Source organism: Oncorhynchus gorbuscha, linkage group LG05, assembly GCF_021184085.1.
Source record: "Oncorhynchus gorbuscha isolate QuinsamMale2020 ecotype Even-year linkage group LG05, OgorEven_v1.0, whole genome shotgun sequence".
Classification (NCBI taxonomy): Eukaryota; Metazoa; Chordata; class Actinopteri; order Salmoniformes; family Salmonidae; genus Oncorhynchus; species Oncorhynchus gorbuscha.
The window spans coordinates 60,288,040-60,304,771 of NC_060177.1; the positions used below are offsets into that span (position 1 = coordinate 60,288,040).

Consider the following 16,732-nt stretch of genomic DNA (forward strand, 5'->3'; position numbering starts at 1 on the left):
AAAGGTGGTTCAACAAAGTACTCAGTAAAGGGTCTGAATACTTATGTAAAATGTGATATTTCCTTTTTCTTTATTTTTAATGAATTAGCAAAAACTGTTTTTGCTTTGTCATTATGAGGTATTGTGTTAAGAGAAAGGATGGAAATGTTTGTTTTCATCCATTTTGGAATAAGGCTGTAACGTAACAAAGTGCAAAAAGTCAAAGGGTCTGAATACTTCCTGAAGGCTCTGTATTCATTTGAATATGTGCCTGTGTGTATAGTGATGTGGACGGGTAAATGTGAGTTTATATGTTCATAAATAGAAGAGTATAAAAATAAATTAAACTTACACCATATGACTCAAATTGAGCATACATGTACATTTAAAGGTAGATCACATCTGCAAATGTATAGATATATATATATATACGTATATTTTTGAAGCAATACAAGACAAGTTTATAAACATAAACGTAAAAAACAGCTGAATTTGAATACATTTCAAGACATCTTCCTAAAATGAAAGGATCAATGAAAGAAAACTGCTGCCTCAAAGTGCTACGGAAGACTATGATTCAGTCCAAGATATTCAAAAGCATTTCAAGGATCAAAACCCGTGACGTGGGTGGGACACCATAAAACCTCAACATGAATCTCTTCTAGATTATACCAACATCCCCACTCATTCAAATTGGTCAGATCCAACTGGAGGAGAGAATTATTCAGCTTAAAGGTTAACTTTTCTTTTTGGAAAATAACTCAAATCTTCAAGAACTCTTTAGCTTATGAGCAAATAATCTGTGGGAAGGGAGAGAGGAGGGAGCAAAGGGAGTGGAAATTCCCAATGCAACATCAGCTTCACATACTGTACTTTATAGAACAACATTCTGAGTGATCCTACTGTAAAATGAGCTCCTCTAGCTGCTGAGGGAAGGGGAAACGCAGCTGCTGCCCGTACATCAGTATCAGACCTAAGAGCCTTCAGAGGAATCAGACAGTATGGGGTAGGTGTTGTCTGCAGCAGAGGCTTATCATACAACCAGCCCAACAGGAGGAACACCAGAGGCTCATACATCACAGTGTGTGTGTGTGTGTGTGTGTGTGTGTGTGTGTGTGTGTGTGTGTGTGTGTGTGTGTGTGTGTGTGTGTGTGTGTGTGTGTGTGTGTGTGTGTGTGTGTGTGTGTGTGTGTGTGTGTGTGTGTGTGTGTGGGGGGGGGGGGGGGGGGCGCTCTGCCTACTCTACTCTATGATGGATCAGAGGAGAGAGTCATTCTTTGAAGAGGACATCGCTCTCTGCGAAGCATGTTCTGCTCCTCTGTTCAAGGACTGAGGCGTTCCAGATTGCGCCATGGAAATGTATAAGTCATTTCCGATTGAGTTTACCATGAATGCAGTCTCTGCTGAAGCGGGAACATTGTCTTTAAATTTCAATCACGCTGTAATGCTGAACTACCGCAATATGGATTAAATAAAGCCCTTAGAAAGCCAGAGAGTGTATTAACACCACAGCACACACACACACTAACACACATTCAAACACACACGCAAGTAGGCAAGCACATGTGATGCGAGCGTGATAGATCATTCCAACGCCTCCTCTAAGACAGGCTTATTCACAGAGGTCAACGTCACCAGTGTTTCAACAAAACGAATGAGGTTAACCTTGGAGTGGAGCGAGGCTTGCTCGACTGCCTCAGATCTTAACTTACAGAAGCATACATTTTTTGAACAATCATCTAACTGATCGGTAAGATGCTTGTGTATGGATCTATATCAGGTTAACTTCCAAAGGCCTCCCCAGGTTGGCACCCCTGTTAGAATATACATCTACTGTGAGACAGCTGAATCTTCAGATCAACTGACTGTCTCTCTGCCAGAAGGTGCATGTGAACCTTCAACAGGCTCAAAGGCCAGTGGAGCCAAGCCTTTGTGAAACGGCCCTGTGTAGCCAATCAGAGATGCCCTCTCTCCTTCCTGAGAATCACATCACCATGACTGTCCACTCAGATCTACAGACAGTTTTGTTGCAGAAAATCACCAAGCTAAAACTAAAGCAAAAGGCCTCACTTTCAAAAGACTCTCACGATCAACCTCATCAGCATATGACAACAAGCTGAACTGTGTAGATTTGGTGTGAATTGGACTGGGAAAGCACTCACGCTTTTACAATTCTGCATATAAAAATTATCCTGAAGATTTCCACACAAATACCAACTACAACTTGAGAAATCACTTCCCTGCTCATTAAAAAATACACATCTGATAAAACTAGAACAAACCGGGACAGACATCTGAAGCCTTCAGAGCCCGAGCCAACTGTCTCTGCAAAAATCCCCGGTGTGCAGTCAACATTAAAATGCAATATCAAATTCTGGGCCACATGGTTTGGTGGTGAGTATAAACAGACATCTCTTTCAATGCTACGATGTCACAGTCTTAAATCTTCATCAGTACAAAAGAGGAAGTTCAAAATCCAGTTTCAGAGGAATCAATGATCAGTTGATCATCAATGTCTAAACCCCACAACCACCAATACACATTGAGATCAGTTTTCATTCAAATCCTGTCTTTACGTTCCTTTACCCTATCAGGTTGACATTTTGCCAAACATACACCTGCTCAAGGCATTGACAAAGAGACAGTAGTCAGAAAAGTATTACAGTTATGTTTAGGTAAATGCAAATAACAGTATAACACAATCGTGATGTTATCATGTCATTTGCTATATTTCCTCCGCTCTCATGGCCACATACAGAATCTGAGGGTCTTTAGGTCTGTTTTGGGTGTGGGAGTAAAATATAGTTATCTTGGCTGCATGTTGCCTCTTCATGCAGAGGCCCACTCTATGTCAGAGAGGAGTATGGGTGGTAGTCCTCAGTGGCCTCTCTTCCCCCCTCAGTCCTTCAGGTTGTCCTCCATGACCCCCTGGGCTGACAGCTCTGTTAGGACGTTGTCCAGGTAGTTGGGGTCTGGGTAGCCGTGCCCTGTCAGGTTGGAGCCAAACTCTGTCTTGTGGTGGATCTCGTTCCACACCACCGTGTCTGACTCGCCGGTGGTGCTGGACGTGTCGATGGTGAAGATGAGGCGGCGGTCCCACGCCATGATCAGAAGCTTCAGGACCTGGGGACAGACAGACAGACAGAGGATGAGAGCCTTGTAGGTTCAGCAGCAGCTTACAGTGCAGTCACCATCTCTGCATAATGTATTTTGGAAAACATGTCCTTCCCATATACACACAGACAGTCATGTATGTCTCACCTTCCTGCCCTTGTCATTGTCTGGGAGGTAGCAGTGCCGTGGGAAGCCTCTAGCGCTGAACTTCTTCCCTGGGTTGGGATGCTCTGTGGCCTGGTGAAAAGGACAAAAACAAAAACAACCCCTCTCGTTCTCTTAACATTCAGTCAGAGGGAAATGTCAAATGTGCCCCTGGGATGAACTTTTATACTAATGGTCATACTAGTTTATTTGACTCTATCAAATCATGAATTTTGTGGGGCACTGCCAAAACCTTTTTACTTATCATTAAGAAACATTTTCTTTTTCCAGTTGTATAGCAAACATGTAACTGCCATGCTCTGTGATGCAGGTGATATGTGTTGACATGACACACCGTAGTCATTGTACTCCACTCTACATCATAATGCACTGTATCATTACTATTTCATGACTTTCTTCCACAGAGTACAGCTGTCAGTGAAGATGTGTTTCAAGGGGGAAGTGAGGAGAGTCAGTGGTGTGATGGGGCACTGTGAGTGGGCTGTGATGTGATGGGACACTGTGAGTGGGCTGTGGTGTGATGGGGCACTGTGAGTGGGCTGTGGTGTGATGGGGCACTGTGAGTGGGCTGTGGTGGGATGGGGCACTGTGAGTAGGCTGTGGTGGGATGGGGCTCTGTGAGTGGGCTGTGGTGTGATGGGGCACTGTGAGTGGGCTATGGTGGGATGGGGCACTGTGAGTGGGCTGTGATGTGATGGGGCACTGTGAGTGGGCTGTGGCGTGATGGGGCACTGTGAGTGGGCTGTGGCGTGATGGGGCACTGTGAGTGGGCTGTGGTGTGATGGGGCACTGTGAGTGGGCTGTGGTGTGATGGGGCACTGTGAGTGGGCTGTGGTGGGATGGGACACTGTGAGTGGGCTGTGGTGTGATGGGGCACTGTGAGTGGGCTGTGGTGTGATGGGGCACTGTGAGTGGGCTGTGGTGTGATGGGGCACTGTGAGTGGGCTGTGGTGTGATGGGGCACTGTGAGTGGGCTGTGGTGTGATGGGGCACTGTGAGTGGGCTGTGGCGTGATGGGGCACTGTGAGTGGGCTGTGGTGTGATGGGGCACTGTGAGTGGGCTGTGGTGTGATGGGGCACTGTGAGTGGGCTGTGGCGTGATGGGGCACTGTGAGTGGGCTGTGGCGTGATGGGGCACTGTGAGTGGGCTGTGGCGTGATGGGGCACTGTGAGTGGGCTATGGCGGGATGGGGCACTGTGAGTGGGCTGTGATGTGATGGGGCACTGTGAGTGGGCTGTGGCGTGATGGGGCACTGTGAGTGGGCTGTGGTGGGATGGGGCACTGTGAGTGGGCTGTGGTGTGATGGGGCACTGTGAGTGGGCTGTGGTGTGATGGGGCACTGTGAGTGGGCTGTGGTGTGATGGGGCACTGTGAGTGGGCTGTGGTGTGATGGGGCACTGTGAGTGGGCTGTGGTGTGATGGGGCACTGTGAGTGGGCTGTGGTGGGATGGGGCACTGTGAGTGGGCTGTGGTGTGATGGGGCACTGTGAGTGGGCTGTGATGTGATGGGGCACTGTGAGTGGGCTGTGGTGTGATGGGTCACTGTGAGTGGGCTGTGGTGTGATGGGGCACTGTGAGTGGGCTGTGGTGTGATGGGGCACTGTGAGTGGGCTGTGGTGTGATGGGGCACTGTGAGTGGGCTGTGGTGGGATGGGGCACTGTGAGTGGGCTGTGATGTGATGGGGCACTGTGAGTGGGCTGTGGTGTGATGGGGCACTGTGAGTGGGCTGTGGTGGGATGGGGCACTGTGAGTGGGCTGTGGTGTGATGGGGCACTGTGAGTGGGCTGTGGTGTGATGGGGCACTGTGAGTGGGCTGTGGTGTGATGGGGCACTGTGAGTGGGCTGTGGTGTGATGGGGCACTGTGAGTGGGCTGTGGTGTGATGGGGCACTGTGAGTGGGCTGTGGTGTGATGGGGCACTGTGAGTGGGCTGTGGCGTGATGGGGCACTGTGAGTGGGCTGTGGCGTGATGGGGCACTGTGAGTCGGCTGTGGCGTGATGGGGCACTGTGAGTGGGCTGTGGCGTGATGGGGCACTGTGAGTGGGCTGTGGCGGGATGGGGCACTGTGAGTGGGCTGTGGTGTGATGGGGCACTGTGAGTGGGCTGTGGTGTGATGGGGCACTGTGAGTGGGCTGTGGTGGGATGGGGCACTGTGAGTGGGCTGTGATGTGATGGGGCACTGTGAGTGGGCTGTGGTGTGATGGGGCACTGTGAGTGGGCTGTGGTGGGATGGGGCACTGTGAGTGGGCTGTGGTGTGATGGGGCACTGTGAGTGGGCTGTGGTGTGATGGGGCACTGTGAGTGGGCTGTGGTGTGATGGGGCACTGTGAGTGGGCTGTGGTGTGATGGGGCACTGTGAGTGGGCTGTGGTGGGATGGGGCACTGTGAGTGGGCTGTGATGTGATGGGGCACTGTGAGTGGGCTGTGGTGGGATGGGGCACTGTGAGTGGGCTGTGGTGTGATGGGGCACTGTGAGTGGGCTGTGGTGGGATGGGGCACTGTGAGTGGGCTGTGGTGGGATGGGATGGGGCACTGTGAGTGGGCTGTGGTGTGATGGGACACTGTGAGTGGGCTGTGGTGTGATGGGGCACTGTGAGTGGGCTGTGGTATGATAGGGCACTGTGAGTGGGCTGTGGTGTGATGGGGCACTGTGAGTGGGCTGTGGTGTGATGGGGCACTGTGAGCGGGCTGTGGTGTGATGGGGCACGGCGAGTGGGCTGTGGTGGGATGGGGCACTGTGAGTGGGCTGTGGTGTGATGGGGCACTGTGAGCGGGCTGTGGTGTGATGGGGCACTATGAGTGGGCTGTGGTGTGATGGGGCACTGTGAGTGGGCTGTGGTGGGATGGGGCACTGTGAGTGGGCTGTGGTGGGATGGGGCACTGTGAGTGGGCTGTGATGTGATGGGGCACTGTGAGTGGGCTGTGGTGGGATGGGGCACTGTGAGTGGGCTGTGGTGTGATGGGGCACTGTGAGTGGGCTGTGGTGGGATGGGGCACTGTGAGTGGGCTGTGGTGTGATGTGCTGCTGCAGTGTGGAGGGCAGAGGACAGACTGAGGCTAAGTCTGCTCTTCTGAAAATAAAGGTCATTGACTCTACTAAAAGCTCCGCTCTACAGTCAGGATGAAATATGCAGCCATCTTCCCTCCTCTCGACCGCCCCGCCCACTGCAAAGAGAGGAGGTGAATCGTTCTCTCTCTCTTTACGAAGATGCAGTCACGCGGCTTTGGGACACTTCAACCCCCTCAGCAACACTAAGCACGTAGTCAAATACCCTCTGAAGCATCCTCATGTCAGACACAGCAGTCTTATACCAACGTAGATGGAAGAAAATAGGCCTAGGAAGGAGAGCCAGTGGATGAGTGGACGTGGGAGTGTGGCGGATATAATTGTGGCACGTCATGAGTCGTGCTTACCTGTATGCCAGCAGGAATGTCATAGACGATGCGGATGGTCTTGGCCTCCAGGTATCCGGGCAGGCAGTGGGGGATGACATGGTAGTCCATCTTCCCAGGGGGCTGTGTGCCTGTCTTCTCCCCATAGATAGCCTTACAGGTGGGGCACTGCAGACTGCCATCCTGGACAGGGACACATTAAATGTTCAATATTCATAACTAATCTAATCAAACAAATGGAATCTAATCTAGAGTGACTCCATGATCATCGAGCCACCTTCTGTACTAAATTGACTTTTAATAAAACAAGTAATTGTCATTTTGTTTCATGGTTATGCATTAAAATGAGCATGAACTGTGTTTGGCAGACTAAGGCCTGTTCTGAATTAGTTTGATCTCAATCTAATCTCATCTAATCGAATGATATCAAAGTATAACACCACACCAAATGGGGTGTGTAATTTCACCCGCTATTATACAATATCATATTACGATATGGTATCAATGATACCATAACAAGCGCTGGCGCGAATGCCCTTTCTCACCTTGTTGCCATTGTTGTACATGGCCACCAGGCACAGCAGATGGTAAATGTGCCCACACTTGCCAAGCTTGCCCACCATTTCTGGCTTTATGCCCTTGTGCTGCAGGACGCCCTCGTAGCCCGATGACGTCACCAGCCTCTCCATGCAGATGGTGCAGTCCTGGGAAGGGAAAGTGAGTGGGCACCAGTTACTGTATCTGACTGCAGGGTTGGGATGCATAGCAATGATACACTGTACAGTGTATTGATTTCAAACTGTATTAAAGTGTGTATCACCCAGGACTCTCCTTACCTCATCAGGGGCAACCTTCACTTTCTCCGTGTATCTCCGCACCACATCCTCTGGGCTTTTCCCTAGCAACAGAACACAACATTGAAAGGATATGGTTAAAAGGACAACATGACTAGATAGATCTGCATAAGGAGAAGTGAATCCTGTCTATTTGAGCACTAGGTAAACCCAGGGACTGGTCTGGCCCAACTTTCCTGATGAGAGAAAAAGTTTGGAAGATTGGCTGCCCTGTGAGTTCTGCTATACTTACAGACATAATTGAAACGGTTTTAGAAGCTTTAGAGTGTTTTCTATCCAATGATAATTATGATATGCATATATTAGCAATTTTGGACAGGTTTTAACCTGTTAACCTACCACAGCCCTACTTTATTATGATGAGACAGACCAGTTCAATAAGAGAGTATGAATAATACTGGGTGTGATACTGGGTGTGATGTTGAAGAGGAGATCACATTCAAAGTGACATAGAACAATGAGCCATCACCCACACACTAAACTAATCCCAGTGTGAAACCAAGCTAGTATGGCTGACAGAGATCACCCACAGCTTACACCTCTAACACGCTTACAGGCGGGCACTCTTCCCCCAACACTTTTGTTTGCTCATTTGGGGAAGAGAGAGAGGGAGAGAGAGAAAGGAGGAAGGGAGGAAGAGAGGGAAAGAGACAGAGAAGCGAGAGAGATGCACTTTCTAACCTCCTGTCCAATGTATGACCATATTAGAGACACATATTTCCCTCAGATTACACAGATCCACAAAAAATTTGAAAACAAACCCATTTTTGATAAACCCCCATATCTACTGGGTGAAATTCCACAGTGTGCCATCACAGCAGCAAGATTTGTGAACTGTTGCCACAAGAAAAGGGCAACCAGTAAAGAACAAACACCATTGTAAATACAACCCATATTTATGCTTATTTATTTTCCCTTGTGTATCCTTATATAGAGAGATATATAGAGAGCGATATAGAAAGAGATATATAGAGAGAGATATGGAGGGAGAGATATAGAGGGAGAGAGATAGAGAGATAATGAGAGAGAGATATAGAGGGAGAGATATAGAGGGAGAGATAATGAGAGAGAGATATAGAGGGACATATATAGATGGAGAGATATGGAGGGAGAGATATAGAGAGAGCGATAGAGGGAGAGATATGGAGGGAGCGATATAGAGGGAGAGATAATGAGAGAGAGATAGAGGGAGAGATATAGATGGAGAGATATGGAGGGAGAGATATAGAGAGAGAGAGATAGAGGGAGAGATATGGTGAAGGACTGCATTATGCATTTTCCGGGCATTGCCTTTTTGATGGTTTCATTTGCCAGATCAAAGGCCTCTCTGGCCTCCTTTACAGCGGAAGCCGGAACAGGATATCCCTAAATCTCTTTCCCTCTCTGCCTCGCTCCATGGGGGCTATGCTGCATCAATGCAGGCACAATTGGCTGCAACCCATCTATCAATCAGTGGTGTCTTCCCGTCCCAATGCCCCCGCCTGGGTCTGCAGCCCGGAGGTGGAGGGGAGAGATGGCGGAGACATCTGGGTGGAACAGGGCTGAAAAACCCACATCATGCACTGACCAATTAGGACAGGCAGTCCCCTGGGGACGCCTATGGTTTCCACGTCATCAAATTGGCCTGGTGCCATTTTAGCTAAAGCGACCACATATCACCACTGGATCATCATCAACCCATCTCACTACAATAGCTTCATCTTAATTATGCTTGTGGAAATAGCTCTGTTCATTTCAATGTGGTGGGAAGCCAATGAAATGTGGTGAATGTGACCGTGAGCCCTCCCTTCCCCTTCGCCAGGGTCACCGGGAGTGCATTGTTCAATATGCTGAGAGGGTCATTAGCTACCTGCTTCTACATCTGCATTGCTTGCTGTTTGGGAGTTTTAGGCTGGGTTTCTGTATAGCTCTTTGTGACATCTGCTGATGTAAAAAGGGCTTTATAAATACATTTGATTGAGACTCCAAGATGGCGTCGCTGTGAGAGGGAGTGTTTTCGCGCTCTTCAAAGCAATATTGAGGGTTAGGTGGTTAACAGTCAAATATTGGCTATTAATATTGAAAGAAACTAACTATAACTTTTTTATGGACATGGGATAAGTTTAGAGTTTGTTTTTGTCAAGTTGAATGGGAAGAACACGACAGAAAGGCAAAAATAGACGAAATATCCAAGTCTCACAGAAGACGGCTGACATGCTAGCTAGCCACCACGAGGACCAGAGCAGCATGGATACACCAGAAGCCGCGATCTCAAGCAAGAGAAAGAACAAAGCTGGCCAGGATGAAATCCTTGCAACCTCTTTTACCTCAGACCCCAAGTAAAAATCCACCGGTGAAAAAACTAAAAGACATTTCCATGTCGGAACTTTTCTCTGCAATCCGGTCCCTGTCTACTAAACAAGACGCCTCGCTCTCCAACGTGTCCATCATAGAGCGGGCTACAGAAGAAACATCAAAGAAGATCGATAATCTGTCAGAAACTGTCAATCAACTACACAAGACTGTGAGCGAGAAACAAGGAAAATATAACGTTCCTAGAGAATGAGCTGAAGAAAATGCAATCCAAAAATAATGAGCTGTGTGAGAATGTAGCTGCACTTCAAAGGAACTCTCGCAGGTGGAATCTGAAAATCCAAGGTGTAAAAGCGGTAGAGGGAGAGGATATTAGAGAAGTAGTCATTAATATCCTGGGGAAAAGTGGCACCATGCATCAAAGACAGGCGAAGAGACGTGATTGATGTGGTACATCGACTTGGGAAACAAAGATCTGATGGACCCCCTCGCAATATCATCTTGCGCTTAACTATGCGCCCTTACAGGGAGGGACATCATATGGAAAATGGCCAAGGGGAACAAGTTTCTGGGCGAGAAGAAACTCCGCATCAAAGAAGCTCTGATACCGCAGGATCAGGCTGCCAGAGAGAAACTGTGGCCGCTTATACAGAAGGCGGGGTTCAAGGGCCCACACGTGTTTATCCAAGGAAGAATGATTACTGGGTAACTCTGTTGACATTAAGCTAATTGGAACTGTGAGTACTACCATGAGTACAGTTAATGTACTGTCAATTATACATGTGCCGTTCGAACTACAACTGATGAACTCTTGCCAAAGAAAAGGAAGTAAATAGATTTGTTATTCTGTTAACCACCGCTACCTCATCTGAGCGTAGTTTTCAGTCAAGTAATCCTCTCAAGGTTCACTGTTTGTTTTATTGTTCACATTAATACTTGTTATCCAATTTGTGTTCTTTATTTTTTAATGCAGGAGTTCGTATTTTAATTCACTAAATATCGTTAGTCTGAATTGCTAGGGGTTTGAGAAATCCTACAAAAAGGAAAGCTTTATTTTTTATACTGTAAACGCAGTAATACAGATTTTGTCCTTCTTCAGGAAACTCATTCAGGTGAAAATGATTTGATATTTTGGAAAGCACAATGGGGAGATATGGCCTATTTCAGTCATGGATCAAATCATTCTGCTGGTGTTTTGACACTTATTCACACGTTTAAAGGTGACATTCTTGAATCCACATCTTCACAAGATGGCAGATGGGTCATAGTAACTGTTAAACTTGTCAATGCTATTTTCATCATCTGTAATGTACAGGATTTGAACAACAAATACTCTGAGGCTTTTCTAATTATTTCAGGGGATTTTAACGAAACACCTGATGCATCTGCTGATCGTTTTCCTCCTAGAACGAGTCAAAACCTTCAAAATAGTAACATTATCATTACATTATGCAAGGATCTCTGTGTTGAGGATGCCTGGCGTTATTTCAATCCAGATGCTAAGGGTTATACCTGGACCAACAAAACTATGTCACGTAAATCTAGAATAGATTTATTCCTAATGTCCCCTTTTTTGTTACAAGTTGTTATAGATGTAGATCATCAGTTGGCTCCCTTTTCTGATCATCACTTGTTTTCCCTGAATTTACAAGCTTCTAAAAAATCTAAAGGTACTTGAGGATATTGGAAATGAAACAATACACTTCTTAAAGATACTGATCTCATTGAAAATATCAAATCATCAGCTAAAGATATTTTTGCAAGAAAAGACTTGGGTCATGGAAGTAGATGGGAATTTTTCAAATATAAAGTCAGAGTGGTAACCATTAAACGCGCCAAAGAGCTGATGCAATTAAAGAACCTTAGAGAAAAGGAGATGATGAGCAAGCTTGACAGTTTTCTAAAGAAAGATAATCTATCTGAAGAGTCTGTGTTCAGGTCTTTACAACTAGAATTAGAACAGACTTATACGGATCTGGCAAAGGGCGCCTTTGTAAGGTTAAGAGCAAAATGGATTGAAGAGGGGGAAAGAAACACTAGTTACTTTTTTGCACTTGAAAAGAGAAACTACAAATGAGAATCTATAACTGCACTCAAAATTAACGATGTTTTATGCAAAGATTCCATTACAATATCATCATTTATCAATTCCTTTTATGAAAACCTTTACAGCTCTCAATTTCAGGATGATGGTTGTGAAAGCTACATTTGCCACATTCAGAATTATGTCCCTGTAATTGAGGATGATTTCCACTCAGTTTGCGATTCACCTGTGTCAATGGGAGAAATTAGAGCGGCTCTGAATTCAATGAAAAAAGGGAAATCACCTGCCCCTGAGTTACTAGAAGACCCGATTTTGAATATGTTTCAAGATTGCATTAAAAATGGGGAAATGGTCTCCACTATGAAACAGGGCCTTATTTCATTGCTTCCGAAGCCTGATAAAGACCTTTCTCTCATTGACAATTGGAGACCAATTACTTTATTAAATACTGATTACAAATGGATTGCTCTGCTTTATGCCAAAAGATTAAAGAAAGGAATAGATACCATTATAAATGAGACTAACAGGATTTATGAAGGGCCTTCACATAAGCTCTAACATTTGTTTAGTCTTGGACCTTAAAAATTATTCAGATGCAATTGACTCAGATGCGGTTGTCCTATTCCTGGACTTCTGTAAAGCCTTTGACACAATTGAACATGAATTTCTCTTTAGGTCTCTTAAACTTTTTGGATTTGGTGAACATTTTATTAAAGTAATTTGCATTTTTTACAAAGATATAAATAGTTCTATGCTACTAAACCTTAATACTTCCAAAAGATTTAGTATCAACAGAAGTGTACGACGGGGATGCCCAATTTCGCCATTTTTATTCATTTTGCTTGTGGAACTTCTATCTCTAGATATTCTGAATGATGCAAATTTGTATGGCTTAACCATTTTTAACAAATAAATCTAAATTTCCCAACCGGCTGATGATACTACTCTTTTCGTAAGAGACAAAGACCAGGTCTCACATGCCCTTAATGCTATAACTGCATTTCCTATTGCATCAGGATTAATGCTGAATGTTTCTAAATGTGAAATCTTATGTTTATTTGACTCTGATGATAAAGAAATAGAAAATATTCCTGTAAAGGACTGTGTTAAATATTTAGGAATACATCTGTCAAAAAAACACTTAGTCAGACAACATTTGAATTTCTCTCCTAAAATTAAGAGAACTAAAAATATATTTAATAATTGGCTACAAAGAGATCTTTCTATACATGGCAGAGTACTTCTGTCCAAGGCAGAAGGACTGTCTCGTTTTGTGTACCCCTCATTATCATTATGTGTAAATCCTGATACTTGTAAAGAGATCAATAAGACCTTTCTTGACTTCATCTGGAAAAATAAGTCTCACAAACTAAAAAAATCTGTCCTTTCTAACCAAAGAGCTGAAGTGTTGGACTTTGTTTACATAAATAACACTTTCAAGATAAACTGGTTGAAAAAATGTTTGTTCGATACTGATTCAATATGGTATTTCATTCCAAATAATATGTTTAATAAATTGGGAGGTCATCAATTTTTACTGAAATGTAATTATATTCCTGAAAGATTACCTGCTAAATTGGCTAGGTTTCACCAACAAGCTTTACTGGCCTGGAAAATATGTTTCCTGCACAATTTTTCCCCTCATAAAGCTCTTTTGTGGAATAATTCAGACATAACTGTAAGGAATAAGTCATTGTTCTATCCCAGCTGGCATGAGAGGAATATTGACTTTGTTCTTGATATTTTCGACAACAAGGGTAATATTCTCACATATGAACAATTTATAACATTGAAAGAGTTTCCAATACCTTTCAGAGAGTTTATTTCTGTGATCAAAGCCGTTCCCAGTTGTCTAACTACACTAATGAAAACTCATCTTAGCTTTGGTAATGATCACAAAGTTTATCCAGAACTCAGATTGGAAGGTGTGGGCTTACTTGAGAAATCTTGTTGTAATAAATATAGAAGACAAATTATTAATTCACAAAACCAACTTACACCGAGAGGAAAGTTTTTCTGGAACATGCTTATTCCTGACATTGTCTGGAAAAATGCATGGTTAAGACCTTACAAATACTGTATACCAAACAAAGTTAAGGAAGTGCACTTCAACATTTTGCATAAGATATATCCATGTAATTCTATGTTTTCCACATTTGTGGCTGTTGGTGATATCTGCGTTTTCTGTGAAAAAGAAGGTGAGAATCTGTCTCACTTGTTCTTTGAATGTAAATTTGTGTCCGAATTTTGGGAAAACCTTGCAAAGTACTTATTTACCATTATGAACACTGCCTATAATTTTAACATAAAATATATAATATGTTACTATTGCAATGATAACAAAACCACTGAAATGATTGTTATTTTTTTTATTCTTGCTGCCAAATACTTTATACACAAACAAAAATTCCAAATTTTTCTGATTGAATTTAATTATCTTATTAAACCACTAACCATAGTGAATAACAAAAAGAATAACATCTTCATGAATCATTATAATAAGATATTTTCAGAGTGATATAATTCAACTTAAATTGTTTCTTTTTTGTATTTTATTTATATTTTTTGTATGTTTGAGTATTGTTAATACCTGTGTTTGGTTTGCTAGACATGTTTGATGTAGCAATGTAAGTTGATTTTTGTATTATTTTTTAAAATACATTTGATTGATTGACCTGTCCTCCATCGAGGACCTGCACGACTCCAGGACAAGGAAGCGTGTAGGAAAGATCATCGCAGACCCCACCCACCTCGGACACCCCATCCTTCAAAGAATCCCCTCTGGTAAATGGTTCAAGTCAATCATGACCAAAACCAACTGCCGCCTGAACAGTTTCTTATCCGGTACTGTGGCCCTCACCAACTGACCCTCAGGCTCATAGGGATTAAAACTTTGCATTGAGCCGAGCACTGCACCTTGCCTTCAATGAGGTGAAATAATAATAACTCCACTATACTGCATTTGCACTATGTACACCTCTCCATATATAGATATATCCCCTCTGTAAATTGTATGTCATCACTGTAAATCATTGTATACTCCAGAGTTGTATGTTTACCCTATTTATACTGTATATCCTGTATGTTGACCTTGTGTCTCTATTACCTATTATAGCTAGTCACTAAGTCAAATACCAGATATGTTTAAATGTTCTTAGCGAATAAAGATATTCTGATTATCCAGAGGAGAGATTTACTTTACATCTTAATGTCTCAATAGAATTCCTCTCACACTCCATGACAGCCCCACCCCTCCAGCGTCCATGGGAACCCCACCTGTCATACATACAGATGTAGGATCTTAACTTGAGCCAGTTTTCTACAGCAGGAAAATAATCATGCAGCAACAGGAAATGTGAATGGATTTGAATTAATTATCATTTTTTTGTAGGGGTTGATACATTTTTCTTAAGGGAGAATCAACTCTGAAATTTCAAAGTGGAAATTACAAACTTCAGAAGCCTTTTTAAACCTCAATTACACCACAATTGGCATAATATGAACGTTCTCCTGCAACAGGGTATCAAATTAAGATCCTACACCTGTACTTACCTTTCCTGAGGTGCTTCTTCTTGGTCTTGCGGCGGATGCCATTGACCCCGGGCACAGGCTTCATGTCACTCTTGTTTATGGGCGGCGGGTGCAGGATGGGTTTAGGGGCTCGGGTCAGACACACAGGCAGGCCAGCAGCACACATCAGGATACCTGTCATACCTGGCACACACACACATACATACATACAGGAAAGAAAAGAGCCGTGTTGGTTTAGTATTATGACTAAGAATGGAATGCGAAAAGTAAAGCACTCGTGTAGATGCAGCCTACGGGAATAAAAAATTAAATGTATTGCAAAAGAGAAGAAAAATATAACCATTACCTGCAATTGCTGGGTGAACTGGTCCAGAGCCAGTCAAGTTCTTAACAGGGAGGGCCGGGACCCTGCAGGGAGAAAAACGTCCAATATGAAATCGTCCGGTTTTCAGAAAACTAAACATAATGACACTATAGTTCACTGTTATAAAGTACTGTACTTCCTCAGTCAGAATGGCCACACTTACACAGATGTAGAATATGTCGCCATTGTGCGAAAGTGTCCATGGTCAAGTCACGTGTCCTAGCTAACAAATACACCACAAACAAGACAGCCTGGCTCATCAACAGTTACTGCTGTCCCAGAACATGATTCAGAATGACACTTAGAGATCACACACACTCTCTCACACACACACACACACACACACACACACACACACACACACACACACACACACACACACACACACACACACACACACACACACACACACACACACACACACACACACACACACACACACACACACACACACACACACACACACACACCACTGTTGTTTACTCGCAAAGACATCTAAAATAGGAGTGATAGAGAGCTGTGCACAAAGCATGTGGGTCAAGATGAGCTTGTGTGAGTGTGTGTTGGTAAGTCCCTTTTAAGAAACCACAGCCTCAGCTTCAGTCTGGTAATGGAGTGCCCTCCCACACAGGGCAGACCAGACTGCAGGGAAAGGTCACCTGTCAGAGCTAGGATTAGAGCTTTAGGGTTAGAGACCGCAGGCTGAGCTTCTTTTGCTGCTGCTTCTGCTACTCTATGTGCAGAGAAAAGAACACCCGATCTGCGGTGATGGAGAGGACCAAATAGAAGAAAAGGAAGCCATTTTGATGTCAACACAACCAAAACAGTTTAGCGCTTTACGCAATGACCATTGCTTTGATGATTGAATTATTATCCTGTATTAATTTACGCAGTATTTCAGTACATGCAAGAAGCACGTCACTGAATTAGAGTAGAATAATAAAACTGCCTTACTTTCCCAAAGGTATTATATAACGTTAATACCATTGATCTA

General features: G+C 44.2%; 1 protein-coding gene across 3 annotated transcripts in view; it reads right to left on the reverse strand.

Moving 5' to 3' along the window:
- Positions 1–16,732, reverse strand: part of LOC124036229 (E3 ubiquitin-protein ligase DTX1-like) — a 75,480-nt gene continuing 58,748 nt past the window's right edge. For all 3 annotated transcript variants that reach the window (XM_046350515.1, XM_046350514.1, XM_046350513.1), the window contains exons 4-10: positions 15,721–15,782; positions 15,396–15,557; positions 7,490–7,551; positions 7,199–7,357; positions 6,675–6,836; positions 3,241–3,330; positions 1–3,102 (exon numbers count right to left, since the gene is read on the reverse strand). In XM_046350515.1, coding sequence (XP_046206471.1) covers positions 2,878–3,102; positions 3,241–3,330; positions 6,675–6,836; positions 7,199–7,357; positions 7,490–7,551; positions 15,396–15,557; positions 15,721–15,782 — 922 coding nt within the window. In that variant the 3' untranslated portion in view covers positions 1–2,877. The remainder of the gene's footprint in view (positions 3,103–3,240; positions 3,331–6,674; positions 6,837–7,198; positions 7,358–7,489; positions 7,552–15,395; positions 15,558–15,720; positions 15,783–16,732) is intronic.